We start from the raw sequence: 27134 nt of genomic DNA on the forward strand, positions 1-27134 counted from the left end.
TACCAGCCACTAGCTCGGTGCTGCCAGAAGAAGGTCTCTGCGTTTGATGGTCTCTATCTTACCCTAGCTTACAGCTCCTGAAGGAAAGCCCCAGCATTTGAATGGTCTCTCTTCCCCGATGCTATCAGAGGATGGTGCTGTATTTCTGGGCCCTGGGCAAGGTTGAAGCAATAAAGTTTGTAGGTAGAACTTTATGACGTGTTGCTGGTTTTAGTTGCTCCTTTTTTGTTGCAATTTTGTTTGATCTTGATCGAGACAGCCTGTAGATAATGAACTGAGCTGAACGGAATATGCCTGTTCTCCTTTAATTCTGTGTTTTATATTCTGATTTTTTAACTTGTTTTTTTATTGCTGTTTTCACTTTTTTTTTTGCACATGGGAAGCTGTCAGCCAAATGTTGACTACTTTCAATAAAGGATGTGGAACTTTGTCATTGTTATTTGCCTGGATGAAGAGCATCACAAAAGACACTTCCTAGTTTTAAACATCAATATCCAATCTTGTATGGAAAATTTCTCAATTTTTCAAGTGTTTAGCCCAAAGATGTGGTAAAAACTGGGACTCAGACTGGGAGAGGTCTGGTCAGGGGAAATTTAGAAGGTTAAAGAGAAAGAACAAAATAATAGTGCAAGGTGGTGACTTAAGCAATGATAACTTGAGAGAGTCAGGAGGCACAGAGTGTACAAAAAGACTGGAGATAAATGCTTAGGAAAAGACAACATTGAAGGCTTTTATGTGAATGCCTTCAGCACTTATTTCTTTCTTGTAAAATTGTTCATGTTTAATTTATGTTTTCCTTGTGAATGCTGCTTTTATGATGCTATGTGGTTGTGATGCTGCTTGAAGTAATCTTTTTCATTGCATTTTGTAGATACATGTACTCGTACAAACTCCAATATGAAAATGGGCAAATTAATAGCACAAGTAGAAATAAATGGGTATGATCTGATAGTCAGTACTGAAATGTCTTTGTGAAGTGACCAGATTCAGTATTAAATATTTCAGCATTTCAGAAGATAGTGGCAAAATGGGAAAACAGAGGGGCATTCCCAATAATAAATGCAATAAAGGGAAAGGATATTAACTTAGAAAATCAATATTCAATCCCAGCCCATTCTGAACTTTTGTAGTGAAGAGAAACACTCGTTCTACAATGCTCAGTAGAAGAATGAGAGGTAATTTTATTGAACCATACAAAATTCTTATGTGGTTTGATTGGAGAGATTCAGGAATGATGATTCATTTGACAGTGCTGTCTAGGACTGCAGTGCCAGAATAAGAGACCAGCCATTCAAGTCTGAAGGAATATCTTCATCTGGATTGCATTTAGAACTCTCTGTCGAGGAAAGCTATGGATGTCCTGTTAGTAAGTATAATATATACATAGCTTGACAGAATTTTAGATATAAAAAGGAATCAAGAATATGAGATTAGTGGTGAAGTAACTGCCAGAATAGGGGCAGTGGACAGAATGGTTTCCCTCTGCTTCTACTTCAGTATGTTCCTATATATTTATCTTTACAAAAGTATAGTAGTTCACCCTAGAACCATACGCAGTTCTCTGATTATAATCTTACTAATTTTATGTACAAATTCACCATTCCATTGAGACATCTATATTTCAACTTTTATCATGGAAAACATACTTTTAACCTTTAAATTTAATGCCTTGTTGTCTAATGAACCTGGTATCACAAATGTTCCTGATAATTCTTATTACCCAAAGTATAGCTATTCTTTTTATTTAGTTTGGGCTGGTGGGGGTTGTCAGCCTAGGCCAGGGGTCAGCAACCTTTACCACTGAAAGAGCCACTTGGACCCGTTTCCCACAGAAAAGAAAACACTGGGAGCCGCAAAACCCGTTTGACATTTAAAATGAAATAACACTGCATACAACGTTTTTTTTTGCCTTTATGCTATGTATAAACAAACTATAATGTGTTGCATTTATGAAATTGATGAACTCCTGCAGAGAAAACGAAATTACATTTCTGCATGCAACAAAAACATTTTGAACTCCGAAAAAAAGACGTTGGGTTGAAAGTTACTTTTAAGTAAAATATTCAATGTCTATTTGAGTCCTTCTTGTATTTATGAAAAACGCCGAACTTAAATTTTCCGCCAGCAGCAAACCAAAAATAACGTCAGCCAGCTGTCATCCTGAAAAATGAAAGGACTATTTCACTGAACTATGAAAAAATATGAATATAAGTAAAATAATAGGCAATTAAAATATTTATCATACTTGGTTAATGGGATTTCTGCTCCTGGACCTCAGCGCACAGCGTCTGCACATCAGGGCTGTATGATGTCACCTTCATCTTTACACAGGATCGCAAGCTGTCATCTGTGAGGTTTTCAATATCACTCCATTTGTGTTTCTGAGCAAGAACGGCCTTCTGACGGGCAACATCTTCAAGGTCTGCTGTCAAGCGTCTAAACTTGGACACCCATATGTCTTTGTCGGCTATGTCGGCCAGTTCCATCTCAAGATCAGGTTGACTCACACCTGCCAATGCAGTCGTATTCAGTAGGGAAGGATCGATGCTTAAGGGAGTGACCGGGAAGGATAATGTGTTTTTTTCCTCTCTGAACTCACAGAAGCGTTTCCCAAACGATGTTTGCATTGCGATGATTGCAGAATGTAAATACTCCGAAATTATCATGTCGTGACCTTGTTTGAACTCTCTCAAATTGGGGAAGTGAGACAAAGTGCCTTTCTGTAAATCTCTGGCAAGCACTGTCAACTTGCGCTCGAATGCCAAAACATCCTCCAACATGTGCAGGGCTGTACGTCCTTTCCCCTGAAGAGCTGTGTTCAGCGTGTTCAGGTGCGCTGTCATGTCTACCATGAAGTGTAGCTTTTCCAGCCACTCTGGCTGTTCCAGCTCAGGAAAGGTGAGCCCTTTGCTGCCCAGGAAAGTTTTCACTTCTTCCAGACACGCGACAAAGCGTTTCAGCACCTTCCGTCTGGACAGCCAGCGATAAAAACACGTTGTAGCGGTGTCAGTAAACTGCAGTCAAAGATAGCTTTATTCGAACTAAACAGCCTTGCTTTTAAGCCTCCCTCAACCCAGCCCCCATGGACGCAGATGCTGCAAAAGACGCGTACTCACAAACCCCCGTAGGCTATCTCCCTTAGCCGGAATGCCGGCTAATTGTGAGCCGTTTCGGATGTGGCAGGAAATGTACAAGATCACCATAATTACATTTCAAAAGCTAACAAACTAACATAAAATACATTTTAATTAAATACTGACCAATTATTTCCCAAAGCCACAGGGAGCCGCAGCACAGAGGTGAAAGAGCCACAAATGGCTCGGGAGCCGCAGGTTGCCGACCCCCGGCCTAGGCAAATGGAAAACTCTGATTTTATACCTCCGCTGCCTTGCAGCCATATCCACCCATGGAAAAGGCTTCAGGTGTAAGCTCCGAGGAAGAAATCCGGTGCTGGGGTCCGTAATAGTTTGATGTTGCTTACAACTTCACTTTGGCAACCTCTGCGATGACACTGGTGCCAAGCTATATCGGCGCTTGCCCTTCCCTTGGACTACATCAGTGACATGGAGGGGGGATCCCGCTACCTGGGCAACAGCCGGTTCCATATAACCATATAACAATTACAGCACGGAAACAGGCCATCTCGGCCCTTCTAGTCCGTGCTGAATGCTTACTCTCACCTAGTCCCACTGGCCCGCACTCAGCCCATAACCTTCCATTCCTTTCCTGTCCATATACCTATCCAATTTTGCTTTAAATGACAATACCGAACCTGCCTCTACCACTTCTACTGGAAGCTCATTCCACACAGCTACCACTTTCTGAGTAAAGAAATTCCCCCTTGTGTTACCCTTAAACTTTTGCCCCCTAACTCTCAACTCATGTCCTCTTGTTTGAATCTTCCCTACTCTCAATGGAAAAAGCCTATCCATGTCAACTCTATCTATCCCCCTCATAATTTTAAATACCTCTATCAAGTACCCCCTCAACCTTCTACGCTCTAAAGAATAAAGACCTAACTTGTTCAATCTTTCCCTGTAACTTAGGTGCTGAAACCCAGGTAACATTCTAGTAAATCTTCTCTGTATTCTCTCTATTTTGTTGACATCTTTCCTATAATTCGGTGACCAGAACTGTACACAATACTCCAAATTTGGCCTTACCAATGCCTTGTACAATTTTAACATTACATCCCAACTCCTATACTCAAGGTTCTTCAAATCTTCCCACCCAGGTTTGCACCCAGAGAGATCAACGGCTGCCAACTAGTTTGACAAAGGATACCTCCTTATTTCTACCAGCTTGCAATTATATTTGATATGTTGTTTATCCATTATTGTATGTTATCAATATTGCCCCTCTTTGGTCCTCTCTCTTACTTACATCGAGAGCCATTAATTTATTTCTGGCAACATTGGTCCTCTCTTTCTCCAGTTCCTGACCCAAGGCACTGATGCGCACAGGACTCAGCAGGTATTCCAGTGCAGAACCTTGTGGGATATTATTACTCATAAAATGAGCACTTGTTGCATTGAAGGTGAATTTGAGGAGTTAATAATGAAAAACAAGGTACAGCAGATGAATTAAACAGGTTTTTGCATGAGCCTTCACAGTAGAGAAAACAAAAAAGCATTTCAGAAAATAGTTGTAGCTGTGAATTGGAAAGGAAGGGAAGAATTCAAAAACATTATTATCACCAAAGGAGAAGAGCTGAAAATTTGTTGAAGCTATGGGCTGACAAGCTTTCGGTCCCAAAGAACTCCATCACCAGGATATAAGTAGTTTTTGAAATAGGTGAGATATTGACTTAAAGTTTCAAAAATCTCCCCGATCTGTGGAAGGCTCTATTTGATTGAAAAATAGCAATTGTTATCTTTAAATGTGAAATACCCTTGGAGAGTAAGACCATATATTTTGGATATATACCTCAAGAATGGTTGAAAAGAGATAAATATTTAATGAATATACTGTCAGTGGCTGGTAAAAAGACTCTTACTAGGAACTGGTTATCACAGGAGAGCCCAACTTTAAATACATGGATGGAAATTACAATGGACATTTACAAAATGGAGAAGATAACAGCATCTGTTAATCATAAGCTGGAACAATTTGATTCATACTGGGAAAAATGGTTTAACTACATAATGCCTCATAGGCCTGATTTTATTCTCAACAATCAATGAATCTGTTGTAAAAAAATATCACTCCCTACTTGTACATAGTTCTTTCCTTTTGCTTGTTTTTTTTTTCTTTCCACTCTTTTCTATAAGTGTATACTCCAGATAAATACTTTGTGATTTTGTGATATATATAATTATATGATGTATATGTACAGTGTCTGAAATACATCTTATGGAAATGTTTGTTTAATGAACAATAAAAAAAATTACAAAAAAAAAGAAAAATAGCAACTGTATATGCAAAAAATGCACAATAGAGCCCTTAGAAGGTGAAATGTGTGCAATGAATGGAAGGGAGATCTAGGACAGCTAGAGTGTGAAATCTGTGGCAGCAGTAGAGTACAATGACATAAAAATTAATATAAATTACATAATAAATAAGAAGTACAAAACAAAGGAAGAACAAGGCGATGTTCATGAATTCATGAACCATTCAGAAATCTGATGAGAGAGGAGAAGAAGCTGTTCCTGAATCATTGATGTGTGGGGTCACCAGGTTCTTATACCTCAATCCCAAGGGGTCATGTCCCTGATGGTGAGGATCCTTGATGGATGCCTCTTGAAGATGATCTTTTCATGGTGGGGAGGGATGTGCCTATGATGGAGCTGGCTGAATCTACAACCATCTACAGGCTCTTGCAATCCTGTGTATTGGAGCCTTTATATCAGTTGGTGATGTAATCAGTCAAACTTCTTTCCACCCTACATCTGCCCCCTATATCTACTCTTTGATGACATACCAAATCTCTTCAATCTCCTAACAAAGCAAGACCACTGGCTTGAGAGTTTATGATTGCATCAATTTATGGAACCCAGTATCGATCCTTTGAGTTGTTGATGCCCAGGAACTTGAAGTTGCTCACCCTTTCCACTGTTGGCCCCTCAATGAGGACTGACATGCTTTCTCCTGATTCCTCCTTCCGGAAATCCGCAATCAGCTCCTTGGCCTTGTTGCCTGTGAGGTTGCTGTAGAGACTCCGTTCCACCAGCCAAATTATTTCACTTCTGTACAACTCATTGTCACCACGTGAGATTTTATCAACAAGTGGTGGTGTCTGTCATCTGCTTATTTATAGATGCCATTTGAGCTGTACTTAGCAATCTAGTCATGAATGGTGAGAGAATCGAGCAGCGGGTTGAGCACACATCCCTTCTCCTTGTCAGCAAGGAGAAGGAGAAGTTATTACCAACCCACACTGACTGTGGTCTCCTGACGAGGAAGACAAGGATCAGGTTGTAGAGGAGGTAAATGAGCTCCAGAGGCTCAGGTTTTGAAACTTGGTGATTAACACTGAGGGGTGAAGATACAGAACGTAGAGCTGTAATTGATAAATGGCTAAACAGTACAGTGCAGGAACAGGCCTTTCGACCCATGATATTGTGCCAAACTAATTAAATTAGTAATTAAGTGCCTAAATAAGCTAATACCTCTGCCTACACAAAGTTTATTTCCTGCATATTAATTGCCTAAGAACCTCAACTTTCTCTATCATATTTGCCTCCACTACTAGCCCTTTCAGAGCAGTCCAGCACCCAACATTCCCTGTGTAAAAAAAACCTGCACACCTTCCTTGAACTTAACCCTTTTCACCTTAAATGCATGACCTCTGTTAATAGACAACTGTCATGGGTAGAATGTTAAAATCTATTACAGGTGTCCCCTGAATTATCGGGTGGGGTGGGGGGGGAGTTGTATTTCTAGAGACTGCCAATATCGCAATTTTCCATAACATCATTTGCAGATGCGTCAAGAAATGCAAGTTGAGACAATATAGATCTTGTGTTTTTTTTTAAAAAACATTTTTACTTAAGTTTTGCGAGAGAGAAATTTATTTCGTATCACAGATTTCTGATAGTTATTTATGAATTCTTTAAGGGTGAATTTCTGTTTCTTCTTGTGGAAGAATCTAGAACATTTAACTACTTTTCAGAGATTGCTCAGTCAAGACAGAAATGACATAAATTTATTCTCCTTGAAGGACTGTGTATCTGTATAATTCTCTTTGTCAAAAGATGGTAAAACAAGTCTATGAGTATTTTTAAGACACAGGTAGATGTATACTTGATAGGACAGAAGGTGAAAGCAGGAATAGAGCATAAATGTTACAATGAGATCAGTCTTTAGAGCTGGAGGCTTGAAGCCTGTTGCTTAGATTTCCAGCCTCTGCAGATTTTTTGTTTTTGATTTCTGTTTACCAGTCTAAGAATCACAATAATCATTCCCATTGTTTCCTAATTTCTATCCTGTTTTGAGGTTACTTTGCTGCTCTTCCACAGTTCCATATCCTATAGTGCTTAAGTAGTCCCCTGTGACACCAGGTAATTGATGTCGTGAAATGAATACCACATTTCCTGTATTTCCCACATTCACCAAGTTTTTCAACCTCAAAGGACTCGGTTGCATTTGTCAAGCAAAATTTTCAATTTTGTATTTAAGTGCTGACTGCTTCTAATATTTATTTTTCTTCAAACCATTTAACGATATCAACTAATGGTGCTACAGCGAAGCACTTCAGTGAAATTAATTTTTGAAACTTTAGAGAGGCAAGTGTGAAGCAAAATTCCTTTTCAGTAGGATTCATAATATGTCAGTGCTGAAATGAAAAAGATGAATGCTTTAGTTGCATGAAAGACGAAGGTTTAAACCACAGTGTCTACTGAATTTTTCATCTGTTGGAATATATTTATGACTTACATTTAACAATATCTCCCATATGGGATATAGTCAACAAGTAAAATTTGTAAGGTTTGTTGACTTTGACAATTGCTGAAAATAGAGTAATATAAGATCTATTTCAGAATCAGAATCAGGTTTATTATCACTGGAATGTGACGTGAAATTTGCTAACTTAGCAGCAGCAGTTCAATGCAATACATAATGTAGCAGAAGAAAAAGAAATAATAATAAAAAAGCAAGTAAATCGATTACGTATATTGAATAGATTTTTTAAAAACGTGTAAAAACAGAAATATTGTGTAAGTGAGGTAGTGTCCAAAGATTCAATGTCCTTTTAGGAATCGGATGGCAGAGGGGAAAAAGCATTCCTGAATCTCTGAGTATGTGCCTTCAGGCTTCTGTATCTCCTACCTGATGGTAACAGTGAGAAAAGGGCATGCCCTGGGTGCTGGAGGTCCTTAATAATGGATGCTGTCTTTCTGAGACACCGCTCCCTAAAGATGTCCTGGATACTTTGTAGACTAGTGCCCAAGGTGGACCTGACTAGATTTACAACTTTCTGCAGTTTCTTTTGATCCTGTGCAGTAGCGCCTCCATACCAGACAGTGATGCAACCTGTCAGAATGCTGTCCACGGTACAGCTATAGAAGTCCTTGAGTGTATTTGTTGACATGCCAAATCTCCTCAAACTCCTAATAAAGTATAGCCACTGCCTTGCCTTCTTTATGACTACATTGATATGTGGGGACCAGGTTAGATCCTCAGAGATCTTGACACCCAGGAACTTGAAGTTGCTCACTCTCTCCACTTCTGATCCCTCTGAGGATTGGTATGTGTTCCTTTGTCTTACCCTTCCTGAAGTCCACAATCAGCTCTTTTGTCTTACTGATGTTGAGTGCCTGGTTGTTACTGCAGCATCATTCCATTAGTTGGCATATCTCACTTCTGTACGCCCTCTTGTCACCATCTGAGTTTTTACCAACAATGGTGGTATCGTCAGCAAATTTATACGTTTGTAGATGGTATTTGAGCTATGCCTAGCCACACAGTCATGTGTATACAGAGTAGAGCAGTGGGCTAAGCACACACCCCTGAGGTGCGGCAGTGTTGATTGTCTGCAAGGATATTATCACCAATCCACACAGATTGTGGTCTTCCAGTTAGTAAGTCGAGGATCCAATTGCAGAGGGAGGTACAGAGGCCCAGGCTCTGCAATTTCTCAATTGTGGGAACAATGGTATTAAATGCTGAGCTATAGACGATGAACAGCACCTTGACATAGAAGTTTGTGTTGTCCAGGTGGTCTAAAACCGTGTGGTGAGCCATTGAGATTGCGCCTGCTATTGACCTATTGTGGTGACAGGCAAATTGCAATGGGTCCAGGTCCTTGGTGAGGCAGGAGTTCAATCTAGTCATGACCAATCTCTCAAAACATTTCATCACTGTCGATGTGAGTGCTACTGGGTGATAGTCATTAAGGCAGCCCACATTATTCTTTTTAGGCACTGGTATAATTTTTGCCATTTGAAGCAAGTGGGAACTTCTTCCCATAACAGTGAGAGGTTGAAAATGTCCTTGAATACTCCCGCTAGTTGGTTGGCACTGGTCTTCAGACCCTTACCAGGTACTTCTACCTTTTACCTTGCAAGGGGGTTCACTCTCTTTAAAGACAGTTTAACATCGGCCTCTGAGATGGAGATCACAGGATCATTTGTGCTGAAATTAATGGTGCATAACTTCATTTTGTCTCTTCTAAACTTTTGCGCATTTGAACAATTGTCCACTAACTTGCTCAGTTTCTTGTTTGGTCAATAGTCATGCTGTGCAGCATATCATTGAGGGCTTGGCAATGTTCACAACGAGGTAACTAAAAACATGGCCAACCTTTGCTGTATCCTACCAACTGTTATAACAAGTTAATTTGAATATCTTGTCTCTGTGATGTTCATCCAATATAATCAGGTACTTGCAGTGCACTTGGAATTTATCACCTTCTGACACTGCTAATATTAATTCTGACAACAACATGCAGCAAATATTAATCATAAATTATTGCTCAGGTATGATGTCTAAATTGTACATAAAACTCAAATTGAATTGGTTCAGATAGATTCATTGCCTTTATTAATTGCAGAGTTGCTCCTTCTCTCTGCTCTCGTTCCTCCTCTTTTGCCTCTGGCTTTCCTCACTCATTTGTACATCTGAGAAAACAGACCCTTTGGCCTAACTTTCCCATGCTAACTAAGTTGCCTAAAATTGCATAGTCCTATTTGCCTCTCTAAACTTATATAAATGAACTCAGATCTGTCATCGTTTGGAGGGGCATGTCCATAAGTCCTTAACGAAATGAATGTGCGCTTTCTGCTTTGGTTTAGATCGAGGGCTTCCAACCTGGGGTCCGCTGACCCTTTGTGTAATGGTATTGGTCCATGGCAAAGGTTGGGAATCCCTGCTTTAGATGACTATTGGTTGCCAATTATCATTGTCTCCTTGTGAACACTCTAACATTGAGCTGCTTTTAAATGATATCCCATGAATGGGTGATGGGAAACAAAGTATGCAGATTTTCAATCTTACATTTGAAGTATTTTGTATGAATAAGTCTTAATTTGAGCTTTATATTTCTCCTTAACTGAAAAGTCTTGCTCGGCTTTTCAGAATGTGATGGATTTTGTAACCATTTCTCAATATGATTTGATGGCAAATGTTATCAGCAAGTCATTGAATATTGCTGTTGGGCAGGGGGCAGCTTTCTCTCAAGATTTTAAATACACTATTTATTTATTAGTGAGAGCACCAAATGGACACTCGCTGACTGAAAATTAACTGGAAGTACTACTAATAGATTTGCTCTAAGAAATACTTCAATAGTTTTGCTCTAAGTAGTATTTCAAAGCATGAAGATACATTTAAATGAGATTACAACATCCTAAAGAAGCATATAATAACATAAAACTTCCCATGACACATTGTTACACCACTTGTCCATGATGGCAATCTAACAAAAATAATATAATTGCTCCAGGTTTGTCACTGCCAACATAAATCTAAATCGGGTTGTAAACATTCTGAATAGGTTCAATATCTCTTTAAAATAACTGTCAAAGAACACTTTTACTTTGCATAAGCTCCTCCTTTACAGGAGGTCAGAGGAACTGGACACTATTTTTGTATTTCCTGTAAATGTGTAAACGCCTTGTCTTTATCAAAACTGCCAGCATCTACAGAAATGTGTTTCAGTTATATAAAGCTGGAATCGTACTTTCTTTGTTTACATCTATTATCGCAACAATTTCCAGGTACGGGTCTGTTCTGAACTTCCAGGAAGACATTAAAGGTTAGTTTAAGCTTTGAATTCAGTGCTTCCTATTTTGGAGATTACAGTAAAGAAAATATATTGCAACAACATAGTTAAAGGCTAAATTTTTTCTTAATATCCTTAGTATTTAACAAATACTTTTTTGATCTTGTCTTAATTTAACACATTTTGGGTTCTTCATTACTGTATATTTTAAGGAAAATTTACTGAACAATTGAGTTACATAGTTTTATCATGAGTGAGAGGAACCCATACTTTTGAACAATATAGAAATGACTCAGTTATTGCCGTGACAAGGTACCTGGAATTCACAGTTACAGTAGAAATCTTAGCTTAAGTTACATGTTTCTTATCTCTTAATAACACTTAAAAAGAATTTCAAACAATCATTTTCATGCATGTAATAATTGTATATGTATTAAAACTAGTAATAACTATTTTTACAATAGACAATAGGTGCAGAAGTAGACCATTTGGCCCTTCGAGCCTGCACCGCCATTCTGAGATCATGGCTGATCATCTACTATCAATACCCGGTTCCTGCCTTTCCCCATATCCCTTGATTCCCCTATCCATAAGATACCTATTTAGCTCCTTCTTGAAAGCATCCAGAGAATTGGCCTCCACTGCCTTCCGAGGCAGCGCATTCCAGACCCCCCACAACTCTCTGGGAGAAGAAGTTTTTCCTTAACTCTGTCCTAAATGACCTACCCCTTATTCTCAAACCATGCCCTCTGGCCCTCTGGTATTTTTCAGAAACTAAGGAAAGAGAATTTACATCTATACTTTGCATAAGCTCCTGTTTCCTTGCAAGATGTGATAAGAATTTCTACAATTAAAAGGCACATGATTTTTTTTTTGTATTTCTTCCAAAATTATAGTCTTTTTATCATAATTGCATCCACATAAATATGAAGGGAAGAGATAGTACCGGCAGTACATCATGTGGTCTTCAAACCTGTTCCATCATTTACTAAGATTTTGACTGATCTGATCTTGGTCTCTGCTCTAATTCCTCCTGTTTTTTTTTGAAAGCATTGACTTCCTTGTAAATCTGGACATTTAAAAAATCTGTCTGAGCTTAAGTTAAATGACTCACAATCCGCAGCTCCCTCACGCAGAGGTTTCCAAAGACTTGCGATCCTTCAGGAGAAGAAATTACTCCTCCTGTGCATCTTTGATTGGCAACCACTTACCTAGGAATCCAAGCCCCCTTGTTCCAAGTAGTGGTCCTTGGGGAAACATACACTAAGCATCTATCTTGTAAGGCCCCCTCATAACACATTCTGTGGCCATTATATTAGGTACCACCTGTTCGCTGACTTCAGCTGCTTTAACTCATTCACTTCAAGGTTCAAAGGGTTCCTGTGTTCAGAGATGTTCTTCTGCACACTATTGTTGTAACACGTGGTTTTTTGAGCTACCATCATCTTCCAGTCAGCTTGAACCAGTCCGACTATTCTCCTCTGACCTCTCTCATCAACAAGGCATTTTCAAACACTGAACTGCCAATCACTGGATTTTTTTTTTGTTTCTCGCACAATTCTCAGTCTCAGACTCTAGAGACTCTTGTGCATGAAAATACCGGGACATCAGCATTTTCAGAGATACTGAAACCAACCCGTCTGGCACCAACAATCATCCGCAGTTGAAATCACTTAAATCACATTCCTTCCCCATTCTGATGTTTGGTCTGAACAACAACTGAACCCCTTGACCACGTCTGCACGCTTTTTTGCATTGAGTTGCTGCAACATGATGGGCTGATCAGAAATTTGCATTAATAAGCAGGTTTTACAGGTGTCCCTAATAAAGTGGCCACTGAGTTATTGTATGCTTCAACATGATCAGCTCTTTTTCCTCTAACCTCCAATGGTATAGACCCAGAATATTTAGTAAACAAACCCTAATCCAGGAATCAAACTAGCTAAACTTCACTAAGCTACTTCCAATGCACGTTTATTGTTCCCTAAATAGATAGACCAAAACTGTACACAATGCTTCAGGTGCAGTTTTATCTAAACTTTAGTTGGAGCAAAACTTCCCCATTTTTATATTTTATTTCCTTAACTTTAAATCTTAGCCTTTGCCTTTCTGAAACTTTTGCTGCACAATCATTCTAACCTTCTGTAGTTCACATACTTATTTTCTCTGCATTTAAATAAATTATGACTACTCATTTTTATAACAGAATGAACAACTTTCTGCAGTATTTTGTCTTATTATGTTCCATCAGCCAAATACTATCGCAATTCCCTTAATATGTCCATATCTCTGTTCAGAATCTTTATTCTCCTCCCCACAACTTGCTTTCCTGCCCAGTTTTGCACAACCAGAAAATTTAGTTCAGTATACTCAATCCCTTCATATCTGTCATTAATTAAGATTGTAAGTAGTACTTGCCCTTAGACTAACCCTTGTAATATGAAACCAGTTATAGTTTGTCCACCTGAAAATGACCTTTTATATCTGGATTTTCTGTTTTGTATTATTTAGTCAATGCTCCAGTCATGTTAATTTATTAGCAACAAAGCCACAAATTCTTGCCCTTCTCCAGTAACCTTTCATATGCCATTTTTGGAGTGATGTCGGAATATCTTTGAAGCCCTGAAGCACAATTCGCTTGGTTATAGCTAAAATCTCTGTGGTTGCAAAGTAAAATCTGAAACAGTGTGCGCTTTAAAATTGTTCCAGAAGCCAATGTCAATCAGGTGAAAGTGGCACATGCTTAGGTGAAAGAGAAATTCTTGCTGAAGTATTGAGTTTTTGTGTGCATCCTGACTATTTTTTTCTAAAAGCATCTTCCCTTTAAATGGATCCACTTGCACCTGAAAGCTTATTGTTTCCCCTTTTCTAGCTTGCTTTTGGCAGCACAGCCTCAGACCTGTGTGCTTTTGTGAGTGCCGGTGACAAATAGCCACTTTTAATGCAAGTTTCAAAGAGCTTTTTTGAATGTCAACTGAGCTCACACCCATCATTAGCAGATGGTCACACAAGCATGTTTACTTCTAAGTCTGAATAGCAAAAATATCATTAGTGGGATTTGTGGTAGCTGTTTTCTTTTAATAGATCAATTAATTGAGTGCTATTGTGACTCCCTGCCTCATAGAATATAGCACAGGCAGGTGTTTAATCAAGATGGTTCAGTACATCAGAAGTAAAAGGCACTGGCAATATGCCGTACATTTCTGAGCCACTTTGGTATGTGTATACTGATAGAAAAGAATAAGTTTTTTACCCCCGTTGTTGAAACAGTGTCTGGAAGTACCGTGACAAGTACTGTGCAAAACAAAAAGCTGATAGGATTGATTTCTCTGTCAGGACTGTAGAAGCGACTGGAAAGCTGGACCTTTATCCCAGAGGAGACGTCATCTTAGACAGATACATATGATTATTTGAGGAAAAATGTTAATCCAAACCATACCAAAAGATACAGGTTTAAACTACAGCAGGTGCAGTTAAAGTTCACAAAATATTTGTTTGAATAACTGCTGGATAACACATGAAATAACATTCTGGATAGTAGAGGCAAAAATCTTGAAATTAATTTATAATGACTGATTGTGCCAAAGAGTGGGGTGGATCAGTTTTATTCCTAAAGAATGAAGCCAGTGGTTCAAACCTCTTACAGTCATGATTCAATTCATTAACTCTGAATATGAAAAATCACTGCACTTCACTACTAGCTTCTACCATTGGATGATGGTCTTTCCCTATAGTTCAGTATTAGCTTCTACCATTGGACGGTGCTCTTTCCTGTAGAAAACTGGAAGATTGACAGATAAAGGTGACGCACCATCAATAACTCACTCTGAGACGTAAGGCGAGATATCGGCTTTTATTGACTGGAAGAAGGAACCAGAAGTGAGTGACCATCATACTACGTCCTGGAGACTGAGGCTGAGCATAGGCCTCAGATCACCTTTATACAGGGGCCTGTGGGAGGAGCCACAGGAGCAGTCAGCAGGGGGTGTGTCCAGACAGGCACACGTAGTTCACCACAAAAGGTCTGTGAAATGTTAAAGGAATTTGATAGGATAGGTGCAGATAGTGACTTCAAAGCATGGGCACCATAAGTATAACTTAAATCCAATGAGACATTCAGCAAAGACTCGTTAGTCAGTGAGTGGTTGGAATGCGAAATAAACTGCTGTACAGCACAGGTGAAGTAGATAGAATAGATGCTTTTATGAGAAATCTAGATGAGAACATGGGAGAGAAAAGGATGGAAGAGCATGTTGATAGGGTGCATTGTAGTAAAGTGTGAGGATGGATGGGAAAACTAGATTGGATCAGTATAGTCAAATGGACCATGTCATGGCATTCCATGTAATAATACAGTCAACTCTGATGACGTGAGCTTACTTACTTGCATCAAGTTTGATACAAATGTCATCAAATATTTTTACCCCCCTATAGCACATTAGCTCAAAATTCCAACTTCAACATTCAAAGTAAATTTATAATGAAGTACGTATACTTTACCATATACTACTTTGAGATTCATTTTCTTGCAAGTATTTACAGGGAAGAAAAGAAATACAATAGAATTTATGAAAAACTAAACAGAAACAGACAAGGACTGACAAACAACCAATGTGCAAAAGAAGACATACTGTGCAAATAAAAAATAATACTGAGGATATGAGTTCTCAAGAGTCCTTGGAAGTGAGTCTATATGTCATTGAAATGACTGGTGATTGAAGTTATCCACACCGGTTCAGGAGCCGGATGGGAGGGTAATAACTGTTCCTAAACATGCTATGCTGGCGCCGAAATGCATGGCAACAATTGCAGCTTCCCCCAGCACATCCCTAAATGTGTTGGTTGTTGATGCAAAATAATGCATTTCATTGTATGTTCTGACGCTTCGATGTTCTCGGAATCTGATTGGAATCTGTATCAGAATCTGGTGGTGTGGGACGTAAGCTTCTGTATCTTCTGCCCAATGGTACTAATAAGAAGAGGGCATGGCCTGGATTGTTTGATGACGTTGCACATCAAAGAGATTTGTGGCCTTTGAATGAAGTTTAATGAACCTTCTCTTCATGTGTACAGCTTTCAAGTTGTGGTATGTTACTTGTATTCAGTGAATTGATTCATCCACCCTTAAAGCAGCCCATTGATGATGGTTTTTAAGAAATAATCCATTTTTGCCCACGTCAAAACACAAGCTGCTGGAGGAAGGGCAGGTAGCATCTGTAGTGAGAAATAGACAGTTGGCTTTCCAAGTCAAGACCCTTCAATGAATATCCAACATTTCAGGTCAAGTTCCTTCAGTGTTTCATTTTTTGCTGTAGTTTCCACCATCTGCAACTCTCATATTTTTATTTAGGTCAAACTGCCTTCTTAACAATCTATTACTTATTGAGAATTGATTCAGCAAGAAGTACTTTGTAGGCTGGATCGTAAGTGCAAGAGATTCTGCAGATACTGGAAATCCAGAGCACGCAAACATAATGCTGGAGGAACTCAGCAGGTCAGGCTGCATCTACAGAGAGGAATAAACAGTTGACATTCTGGCCAAGTCCAAGGGGTTCAGTCCGAATCGTTGACTGTTCGTCCCCCTCCATAGGTGCTGCCTGACCTTGTGAGTTCCTCCAGCATTTTGTGTGTGTTGCTTTGGGCTGGATAATAAGTACTCACAGATCTAACTTGGTTTTGTGATAGTGGCTAAGCTTGGATATGGTTAATATAAGACTCACAATATTTCTGTTTCCCTCAGCCTGTTGATGTGGAAAGTTTCTGTGTCTACTCAACTGATTATAGAAGGCAGCATTAGTACTTTTTAAATCCACTTTTATAGAACACTCACAAGATTATTAACAGTATTTACACAAAATGCATAAAGACTAATAAATGTGCTTTTGTGTGGACATACTCACACAGGAAGTGTGTGAGCGCATGCGAAACAAGGCCATCTGGATTTGTATGTCCCTTCCACCTAATGCACAAATAAGTCTGCACTATCAGTAATCTGGAACTGTTGACAAAGGTTCTCATTTGGCAGACTCACTTCCCATTTTCACGTATATTTTTATATATGTTTGATTGATGCGTTCAAGTCATTGTAATTACCAGAAGGCCTAGACTTCCTGGTTGGCTGAAGAGTTGGTTATTACGGGTTTCTTACAACCAAAGAAAATCAGTATTTGAAAATTATGACCAACAGAGGGAAAAGGTTAGGAGAATGTAACTAAAAGATTTTCTCCTTAATTTTAAAGTTAATGGGGACTGAAGAGGAATGTTCACATTAGAGAGGAGAGATCTTTTCAGCAATTCAGTACAACAGAGTTTGTCAGATCTCTCCAAGTGATTGATCAGATGATTGCATCTACAGTAGAAGATCAGAGCTATCACCAGATATGTACTCCCGACTCTCTAGTGACTCTGCAACACAGTGGCTGGTCATTTAGGAAAATTCAAGGCTGCTGAATATTTACAATAAAATATTTCAGAATAGGATTGTTGTAGAGGAACTGCGAATGAAATGCTTAATAGCTCATTAAGTCAATGAATGACGATGTAAAGAGGAAAGGGACACTGAGTCGGTGTCACAGATCAAGACCCTCACTTCCTTTTGGCTTCATAATCAATGCTTATATACTCTTAAAAAGATGTTCCCAGTATAGACAGTATTTACTTGTCATTATTTTGATAGATATCAATGTTTCTCTACAAATCTACGTTGAGCATATTTGCTAAGACTAACTTTAAGGATGTAACAATGCTTATACAATCCACGTCTTACATATCAGAAGATCTCTTGAGAGGGAGAATGGGTTGGGGATAAGGTGTGAAGGCTAGTAAAATATAAGGGTGGTGATCAGTATGACTTAGCAGAATGGGCTCTCAAGTTCAGTGGCATGAGAAAAATGTCATGCAATCATGCACACACACACATCAGTTGGACCTGCTGCAAGATGTACCTGAAAACCGGCACATGTACCGCACATTCATAATTGATTCATCCAGCAGTACACTGATGATATTTAGAGCAACAGTATTTAAGGATTATAGTGGATACTTTCACCATGCCCCTTCTTGGCCTGTGGATTTCATTGCAAGACTGTCCAGCAGCATTCGCTGGACCCACTAGCTGAAGAGAAGTATCTGGGATTCAGGTGCCCCTTATGCCCCAGTGACAACCCTTAACTCAACTTGGCAGATGAAGAATGGCAGGGCAGTGTACTGCTTGGGAAAATGTCTTTAGTGATTGTTGTTGATTTTACGTCAGTCTTTTAATCCTGGGTAGAATTATTCCAAACAACAATCTGCAAGGAATGAAGACTAGATATATCTAAGACATAGAGGTAATTCTCAAGGATGGTTGTGTGTCGTAATGAGCTCTTTCGGCTTGTTTTGGGAGCCAGAGAGCATTGAGCTCCAAGGTTTTTAAGAGAACCTCAAATGCTTAATTGTTGTTTAATGAGAGTCGTTAATCATTTAGAGTTCCCTGTGTCTTTTCTCAAGTGACTCGCTCTTTGAAATGTTGTCTCCTGGTGTGTTCTTGTTGAGTTTATTTTTCTAGGCTCGGGGATTCCATGTTACTTGTATTATTTAAGTTTTAAGCCTGATTGGCACTAATCGCGGGGTCCTAATTTTGAGAATGTTATGTCTCGTGGTGTCGCTCAGCCAAGTCACCGATGATCCATTGGAATTCTTATGAATAACGTCTGCTTGCTGTATCTACATTGGAGTCTGTCTTTCCTCTGCACTGGGATTCTGAGATTGCTATCACAGATGACATGTTTTACCATTGTTCAGGCTATGGTTCCTTGTTTTTGTCTGCTGTTTTAACACTGTACAACTCGGCACAAATATCTCAAATCAACAAAAAGCAGTGACTGATGTTGGCAGCTACCTATTTTCAATACCACTGGTATGTATCTGTAATGCAAACAGAACGGCTTATCATAACTTAATAAGTTGTATGAGGCATACTGCTGAGGCATGATTAAATTTTGGAACCAAATTTATATTTTTGATTGCACTTGATAAACTATTTCATGATGCATATATTATATATATATATCACATCCTCACATTAACTTGTTGAATTGGGATTTTCATTCAGTTAATATTACCTCTTCTGACAAGAACAGAAACCTGAGTAGACCATTTGGCTCACTGTGCCTGCCGCGGCATTTAATAAGAGCATGCCATAGGAATAAAAGGAAAGTGGTCACACCCTCTTCTCATCGCTACCATCAAGGAGGAGGTACAGGAGGCTGAAGACAGACTCTCAATGTTTTAGAAACAGCTTCTTCCCCTCAGCCATCAGATTTCTGAATGGCCCATACACCCATGAACTTGGGAGATTAAACAGAATGATTTATAAAAGCAATGTGAATATAGTAATAAACCACTGGAATTGTTATTGAGAGAAATCAATCTCCATATAAACTTAGGGCCCTCTGCACTCAAAGAATATTTGAAGATGCCAATATCATTTACACACTAAGCCAGTTGTAATGCAGGCAGACCCTGCCAGAAGAGCAAGGCTTGGAGTTTCATGCTGCCTTTAAGCCTCACTATTGCTACAGTGGCAATCTGTGAACATTAATGTGCTGCTTGCTGCTCTGGAGCTTCTGAACTTTGACTATATTCCAGAAGATTGCAAGGATCTGCCTTATTTGCCACAGCCCAATTCTAAGGAATTCTCTACAGTATGTCAAGTATACTGAATTCCATTCTGACTTCCCATGTCTGGGCTCTGGGGCTACAGAGGTTTCCTCTGCGTTCTCTGTTTTCCTCCCACATTTCAGATAGGTATTGATGTTAATTTCTAGTGCAGATGGGTAGAAGGAGAGTCTAAGTTATGTAAGCGGAGTATTGGTACTGAAGGGATTGTTCTGACAGCCTGGCAGAGACTCAGTGAACCAAATAAACTTCTTCTATGTCCCAAGTAAATATCTGAGAGAAAAAATGTTTCCTCATAGTTTTTAAATTACCCAATCATCAGATGCTGAATATTAATTTCAATGAATTAGTGATCATAAAATCTCTGAGTTAAATTAAACAATACAATCTTGTGTTTTTACATGTTGCAGGTTATTACAAGAATGGAACATAACAGCATTGATCACATCAGCAAGCTAGAGAAATTGTCATTGAGCAATGAACATTCAGCGACAATTTGTGGTGACAAGGACAAGCGTGTTACTGTTGCTGGAGGCACGGATACCCAAGCACAAAGACACAATCCAATGGAGAGAGTCTCACCACCGAACAAAACAGGTAAAAAATATGATGTCAGGCCAGAAGATGTTTTCACTGCTGAAGTTAATGCCAAGTTGTGCAATATAAAGCTATTGAACAATTTGAAAGCATCCCTACTTTATACATATGTCATCTATGGGGCCTAAACGACTTAGGTTGACTAGCACCTTGGCAGACTATCAGCGCAATTAACTGGTTGGATATTTCTGTCTTTGGATTGAAGAGTATCTGGCTCCCATCCTTTTATTTTAGTAGATGGAAAATCATGGACTCCTGATCTCCAGGAGCTGGAAATCCTAACAGATAAGGGAAAAACTTGAATAAAATAATTTCAGGTTAGAGCAAAGTTAAAAATGGCTATTAAAATGTAAAAGCTATTCCAAGACTCATTCGTAGGCATTGTAGAAGTAAGCAACATAGTTGCAAATTATAGGTTTTGTCAGGGCTGTACAGGCAGGCTCATCCCAGTCACTAGTCACCTGTCACTGTCTTCCAGCTCATCACCGGCAGACTATTTAAACCCAGCTCTCGTCCACAGCCATAATGAACAACCCGCCTCAACCAGTTGTTCCCAGCTTTCAGTTACCTTAAAGTTTAGTATCTGTTTTTTTGTTTTGTGGGCCCTCAAGGCTTGTAATTTTACAGATCATCATCAGCGTCATTGTTCACCATTGAATTGCTTCGGCTGCTCTGCGTTTGGGTCAAGTCTCTTCATACACAGAGAGGATGGGTGAACTCGCAGAGTCTGCTGGCCTGCAGGAAGTCACCCGCTGACACGAGCACACAATCCAGAAGCAGCGGGAAACCACTGACCATCTGCTCACCACTCTCAGCCAAATCCGCGACCCATTACTACAGCCCTGTGCCAGTCAACCCCCTCCCTCGAAGCCGCTGGTTCTGGCGCCCGGACACGTTCACGGATCCCAAACCCAATGCCACAATGTGGCGGTGAGTTTTTCACTTCGAGTAGCAGCCATCTCAGTATTCTACAGACTGAGCCAAAATTCCCATTGACTGGGAGAGCTCTGAGCTGGGCCGCCACTTACTGGGGCAACAAAACCACCATCTACAGTAAATATGAGGAGTTCACTGCCAGGAAGTGGAAGGGAGGCAGTGGGTTGGATATTTCGCCTGTGCTAAGTCGCGTGCTCGGTGCTGGGTTCACGGAATTCAGGAACCTTGTGGTGAAGAGCAGTGGCAATGCTGAAGCACTGCTGGCCCATTACCAACACAGCCTCTCAGAGCACTCGGAAGTTGAGTTGTCTACCTGGAAGATGCCCACCAACCTTGAAAGCCTCATCACACTGGCCTTTCATGTTGAGAAGCATCTTATGGAACGGCACTCTGAATCACCGACCAAAACCCCAGTTCCATTCCCGGAACCATTTCAGGCTGCAGAACTCCCATCAGCAACGCCTCCGTAAGCTGTGCAGTAAGGAGAGCTTCTTTAATTCCCCAAGAGCGTGTGCATCGGTGGAGCACAACTTGTGCACTTATTGTGAAGCAACCGATCACACATGCATCAGCTGCCCACTGCATTCTGAAAAATGGCATTACCAGGCAGAGATGAGGGGCCTTCTATCTGGTCAGCTTCCCCACCCTTTCCCCGGCCCCTCTATCCAGCGCCATAGCCCAACTCACTCTCTCCATCCTCCTCCGCACCCCGACGGCTCTATATGTACAGGAGGTTCTAGCAGATTTCAGCACAGCAGGCAGCTTTCTGAACTGGACTCTGCGTGCAGTACAGCTTGGACCCTACCCAGCTTACCTCTCACCCCTTCTGCACCGCAGCCATTGGCAGACATCCCTTGGGGTCTGGGATGGTCAGGGTGTGCATACGAGCATTGGACAGCACCGCAAGCCTATCCAGTTCCTTGCCCAACGTTCCTCTCATCTTGGGCTTTCCACTCATGACTCTCCCCTTGCCTGGTCATCTGGTTCACCGCTGAACTGGGGAACCACCTGCCTGCCCCCTCATTTGACTTCACCCCAAAAATCTGTCGAGACGGGAACACTTGACCTCACCATTGATTTCTGTGGAAGTGAGGCCAGCACCCTGCTGCCTCACAGACCACACAGCTGTGTGATCGACCTCCTTCCAGGCACCATTCTCCTTGAGTTCATTTGTTCTCCCTCTCCTCTCCTGAGAGCCAGCCATGAATAACTACATTACTGTAGTGCTACAGAACAACTTCGTTCACCTGTCCCAGTCACCATCCATTGCAGGATTCTCCTTTGTCAAGGAGAAAGATGGGTGTCTTGGTCCCTGCGCTGACTACCATGGACAATAAAGTTACTATTAAGAAACTCTACCCTCTACTCTTGATGGATAGTGCATTCAAAACACTCCATAGAGCCCAGAACTTCACCAAGAAGGACCAACGGAGCACATACAACTTGATCTTCATCCACCAGAGGGATGAGTAGAAGATGGCATTCATAACAACTGCTGGCCACAATCAAGTACGGCCACTATACTTGATGTCTTTTGGGCTTTCCAACAATTTAGGCATTTTCAAAGCCTGCATCTCTCAGACCTGCACAGTCCAGCTCCTCCCAGATTCCACCCAGCTAACAAAAGTCACTTGCCACTCTTTCCAACTCATCACCTGCAGCCTATTTAAACCCAGCTCACATCCACAGCCCTTGTTCACTCAACCGAGCCAGCCAGCCTCAACAAGTTGCTGCTAGTCTTCAACTACTTTGTTGCTTGTGAGTTTAGAGTTTGTTCTCTCTTGTTTTGTGGCCCCTTGTGAGTTGTTATTTTGCAGTTGATTATTGAAGTCATCGTAAACTGCTGAATTGTCTCCGCTGCTCTCCATTTGAATCAAGCCTCCAGTACGTTCGCTAACAGATTCTATATTATGTGTACCTTTGACAGCTCTATTGTATAAATGACATTTGGCATCAGAATGTGTGGCAGTACTGCAGGTTACTCCAGTACTTGGCTTAGTCTGTTGGTTGTTAATGCAGACAACATTTCACTGCTCGTTTCGATCTGCATGTGACAACTAAATCTGAAAATAAGTAATAGTAAAATCATGAAACACTCATTTGTTACTCATGACAAAGAAACAAAAGTCAAATATTTTTTAACCGTCACAGGGAAGTTCAAGAGAGCAAACTCATAAATAATAAGCTGTGTAATTTTACATCGTAGCAATTTAGTCACATGGGGGCTGGATTCTAGTTTAGCAAAGTAAAGTCAGACGTTCTTTGAACAATTTTTTTCAAACCAATACGTAGAGCAAGTATCTGTAGAGGGACTATCTACAGCATTTAAGGGGTACTTTGATCATTATTTCATAAGTAATTTAAGATAATGCAAAGAAATGGGATTAGAATCTACGTGTTCATTTGAAGGGGATGTAGTGGTTTTGACCTAGAAGGCCAAATGTACTTCTGCACTGACATTTCTATAACAAAAAGGAGTGATAGTAATTGGAAAATGTAATCTTTATAATAAATGTTCCATCAAAATCCACCATTATGAAGAATTGAGATGTCATTCCTAAATTGTTTCTAAGAAAAGTGATATAAGTGTCTTTTTTGATGGGTACTTCAGCTGAAATCAATCTGGTTTTCCCTTCTTATCCCCCTTCACCACTGCAGTGCCAGAAACTATGCTGACCACAAAGCAGCTATTTCAGTACTGGAACGCTGTGAATAAAAAGGTGAAACCAATCCGCCTGCTCTTCGATATACCAGAAACCAGAACAGTGAAAGATCAGTGGTCCAAACACGTGGTGAGTTTGATTCAAAAGACTGCGTAGCTATTGTTTATACAGAAGGTAATGGTCAAAGAGGCACTAGATAAGAACTCAGCTCACACAAAACGCTGGAGGAAGTCAGCAGACCAGGCAGCATCTATGGAAAAGAATAAACAGTCAATGTTACAGCCTGAGACCCTTTATCAGTTCTGAAAAGGAAGGGGGCAAATCAAAATACGAAGGTCAGGGGAGGGGATGAATAAGTACAAGATGGCAGGTGATAGGTGAAACTGGGAGAGGGGTGAAAGAAAGAACTAGGAAGTTGATTGGTGAAAGAGATAAAGGGCTGGAGAAGGGGGTATCTGACAGGAGAGGACAGAAGACCATGGGAGAAAGGGAAGGGAGAAGAGCACCAGTGGGAGGTGGTAGGCAGGTAAGAGAGATCAGCTGAGAGACGGAAACAGGAATGAGGAATGGTGAGGGGGGGGGGCAATTACAGAAAGTTTGAGAATTTGATGTTTATGTCATCAGAATCCCAGACTAATTATAAGGTGTCCTCCCCACTCCCACCTTCTTACAATGACTTCTCCCCTTATTTTCCAGTCCTGATGAAGGATCCCTGGCTGAACCATTGAGTGTTTACTATTTTTCATGGCTGCTGCCAGGCATGCTGAGTTTCTCCAGCATTTTGTGTGTGTTGCTTTGGATGTCCAGCATCTGCAGATTTTCTTGTGTTTGAGATAAAAATTCAAGTTGTTTTCAAATGTCACCTCAAACGTCAGACAACTAGTATACTCTTGAATGTACTGTTCCTATTTTGAGTAGCCAGGGATTTGGATGTAGATTATAATGTTTTGTTGAACTGAATGGGCTTATCACTATGGGTATTTTAATTTTAAATAACTATTTACCTGTTATCTCTGAGTAATCTGGCACTAAGTCTTTAACTCAGCATTAAAAACTAAATGTAGTCATTTGCTAATTTTGTTGGTTTATGTTAGTCAGATTTGTAATAAATTAAATATTAGTTCCGTTTTTGTTGAGGGATGGTAATATACCTGCCAATATTTCCTTGTCATTTTCATTAGCTTGGATACTTTTTTGTGAATTTGGAAGATTTAAAAGCGCAGCTACCTGTTTGCAATAGTTCTTTCCTAAATCTGCTCCAAGATCAAACTTTTCATTGGAATCCAGCATCGGTGTGCAGTTACGACAATTATCCAGCACTGGCAGAAGGGAATCTACTTGAATGTTCGGCTGCAGGAAGGACCCGTTGCCGTGACAAATTACCCATTTGTTTCAATAGTTTAGTTCTTTGAGCATATTCAAATACCTTTAATTGACATTTTAAAGTCTTTGATTTTTCCATGTTTAACAAGTCTTCATAATTTACATAATTTTAGTTGTTTCTGAATATTTCAGAATCCAGGAATCATTCCAAATTCTGATACATTTCTCAGCCTACAAAGCCAAGAGGCATCAGCTGTCAAAATCATTTTCACCCTTTTTTGTTTGTTCGGGGCTTCCCATGACCTAACTTCCCTCTTTCTGATATTATGTCGTAAAATCCCTGTTGATGTGTGGGGATGCAGTCGATTTCTCTTTGGGAATATCAGTGCAAATTAAATGTTTGTAACTTCCTTTGAACTTATGCACACCTGTGTGTGTTTGAACAGTGACTGTAGTTTCCAGATCATGGAGTGATAGATAGTTGGAGAATGGAATCAGGCCTTTGGCTCACCATTAACCATCCATTTACACTAATCCTACATGTAATGCTCTTGTTCATATTTTTACTGTTATGCTGTATGTATTTCATTTTGGCAGTTGTAAGAGCAGCTTGCTTGGGTTACTATTGAAGGTAAGGGATGATGTGGAATGTGTGGCATCCAATTAGCAGGAGGTTTTCTCGGTGAGGGACAATAAGGTTGGGTTTGGGTTTATTTCTGCGTTTGGTGGGAGATTTAGAGAGAAGACACTGGGGAGAACCGGTCGTAGCATACGATCCAGCGGGAGACCCGTTTGTTCGATAAGGATTGCGAGCGGCGTTCGGGAGGTGGTGTGGGTATTCACGTTGGTGGGGGCCCAGCGCGTGAGTAACAGAGAAGTTCAATATAAGCTCCAACTTGTGCACATTTGACTGTTTAATTAGAATGAGCCCTTTTCTTTTTGTTATTCTTTATTATCCCTGCAGTTAAGGTTCATAAATACAATTCCTTTAATAGTATGTAGTGCACTATCTGTTATTTTGTGGCACCAGTTTGTAACAGGGTAGCAAATTACCCAGCAGCCACACAAAGTGGGGGTGTGGGGTGGGAGAGTGCCTCACCCTCACTAGTTTAGCAGGGCTTGAGGTTGTCTTCCTTACATTTACACAGCAAGGAGACCAGGGTGTTTCATACATGTATCCCATTTTATTCTCTTTACGTTCTCACAACTCCTCTCAGATTCTTGACTGAACATGAGCAGTAATTTACTATGACCAGTTAACCTACCAGCCTCCGCATCTTTGGATCTTTGTCATGAGAAAACCCGAGAACCCAGAGAAAACCCATGCAGTCACAGGAAGCGAGTTCAAACTCCGCACAGTCAGAGGTCATGATTGAACCGGAGTCTCCGGTGCCATGAAGCCATGTCTCTTCCAGCTGCACCACTGTGCCAGCCAGTATATTTAAAGTTATTCATATATGAGTAAAAGACAAATTCATTTTCAAGAGCTGTGTAAAAATAGCATAACAGCTGAAAACACCATGCTTATCAACGAAAGAAATACAAAATGCTGAAGGAACCTAACAAAGTCAGGTAGCATCTATGGAGAGGAATAAAGAACTGACGTTTCAGGCTGAGACCCTTCATCTGGACTGGAAAAGAAGAGAGGAGAAGCCAGAATAAGAATGTGGGTGGGGGAGAGGAAGGAGTATAAGTTATAGTTGAAACCATCTGAGGGGTAAGGTAGGTAGGCGAGTGGGGAGAGGAGATGAAGTGAGAAGCTGGGAAGTGATAGGTAGAAAAAGTAAAGGGCTCAA

The 27134-nt window shown here is 40.3% G+C and overlaps 2 protein-coding genes across 3 annotated transcripts in view; one reads left to right on the forward strand and one right to left on the reverse strand.

Moving 5' to 3' along the window:
• snx20 (sorting nexin 20) overlaps window positions 1–27134 on the forward strand; it is a 98639-nt gene that overhangs the window by 56676 nt on the left and 14829 nt on the right. The window contains exons 1-3 of one of the 2 annotated variants that reach the window (XM_059992874.1): window positions 11044–11194; window positions 20230–20416; window positions 24011–24144. In XM_059992874.1, the coding sequence (XP_059848857.1) occupies window positions 20242–20416; window positions 24011–24144 (309 nt within the window). In that variant the 5' untranslated portion in view covers window positions 11044–11194; window positions 20230–20241. Of the gene's footprint in view, window positions 1–11043; window positions 11195–20229; window positions 20417–24010; window positions 24145–27134 lie in introns of those variants that run through there. The other variant, XM_059992873.1, reaches the window with a different exon arrangement.
• On the reverse strand, window positions 2079–3397 carry LOC132407181 (general transcription factor II-I repeat domain-containing protein 2-like). Its single transcript, XM_059993470.1, has 2 exons — window positions 2246–3397; window positions 2079–2160 (listed from the first exon to the last, which is right to left on the reverse strand). Exon 1 carries the CDS (start codon window positions 2850–2852, stop codon window positions 2250–2252), a length of 603 nt encoding a protein of 200 aa, XP_059849453.1. The 5' UTR covers window positions 2853–3397; the 3' UTR covers window positions 2079–2160; window positions 2246–2249.

Source organism: Hypanus sabinus, chromosome 17, assembly GCF_030144855.1.
Source record: "Hypanus sabinus isolate sHypSab1 chromosome 17, sHypSab1.hap1, whole genome shotgun sequence".
Classification (NCBI taxonomy): domain Eukaryota; kingdom Metazoa; phylum Chordata; class Chondrichthyes; order Myliobatiformes; family Dasyatidae; genus Hypanus; species Hypanus sabinus.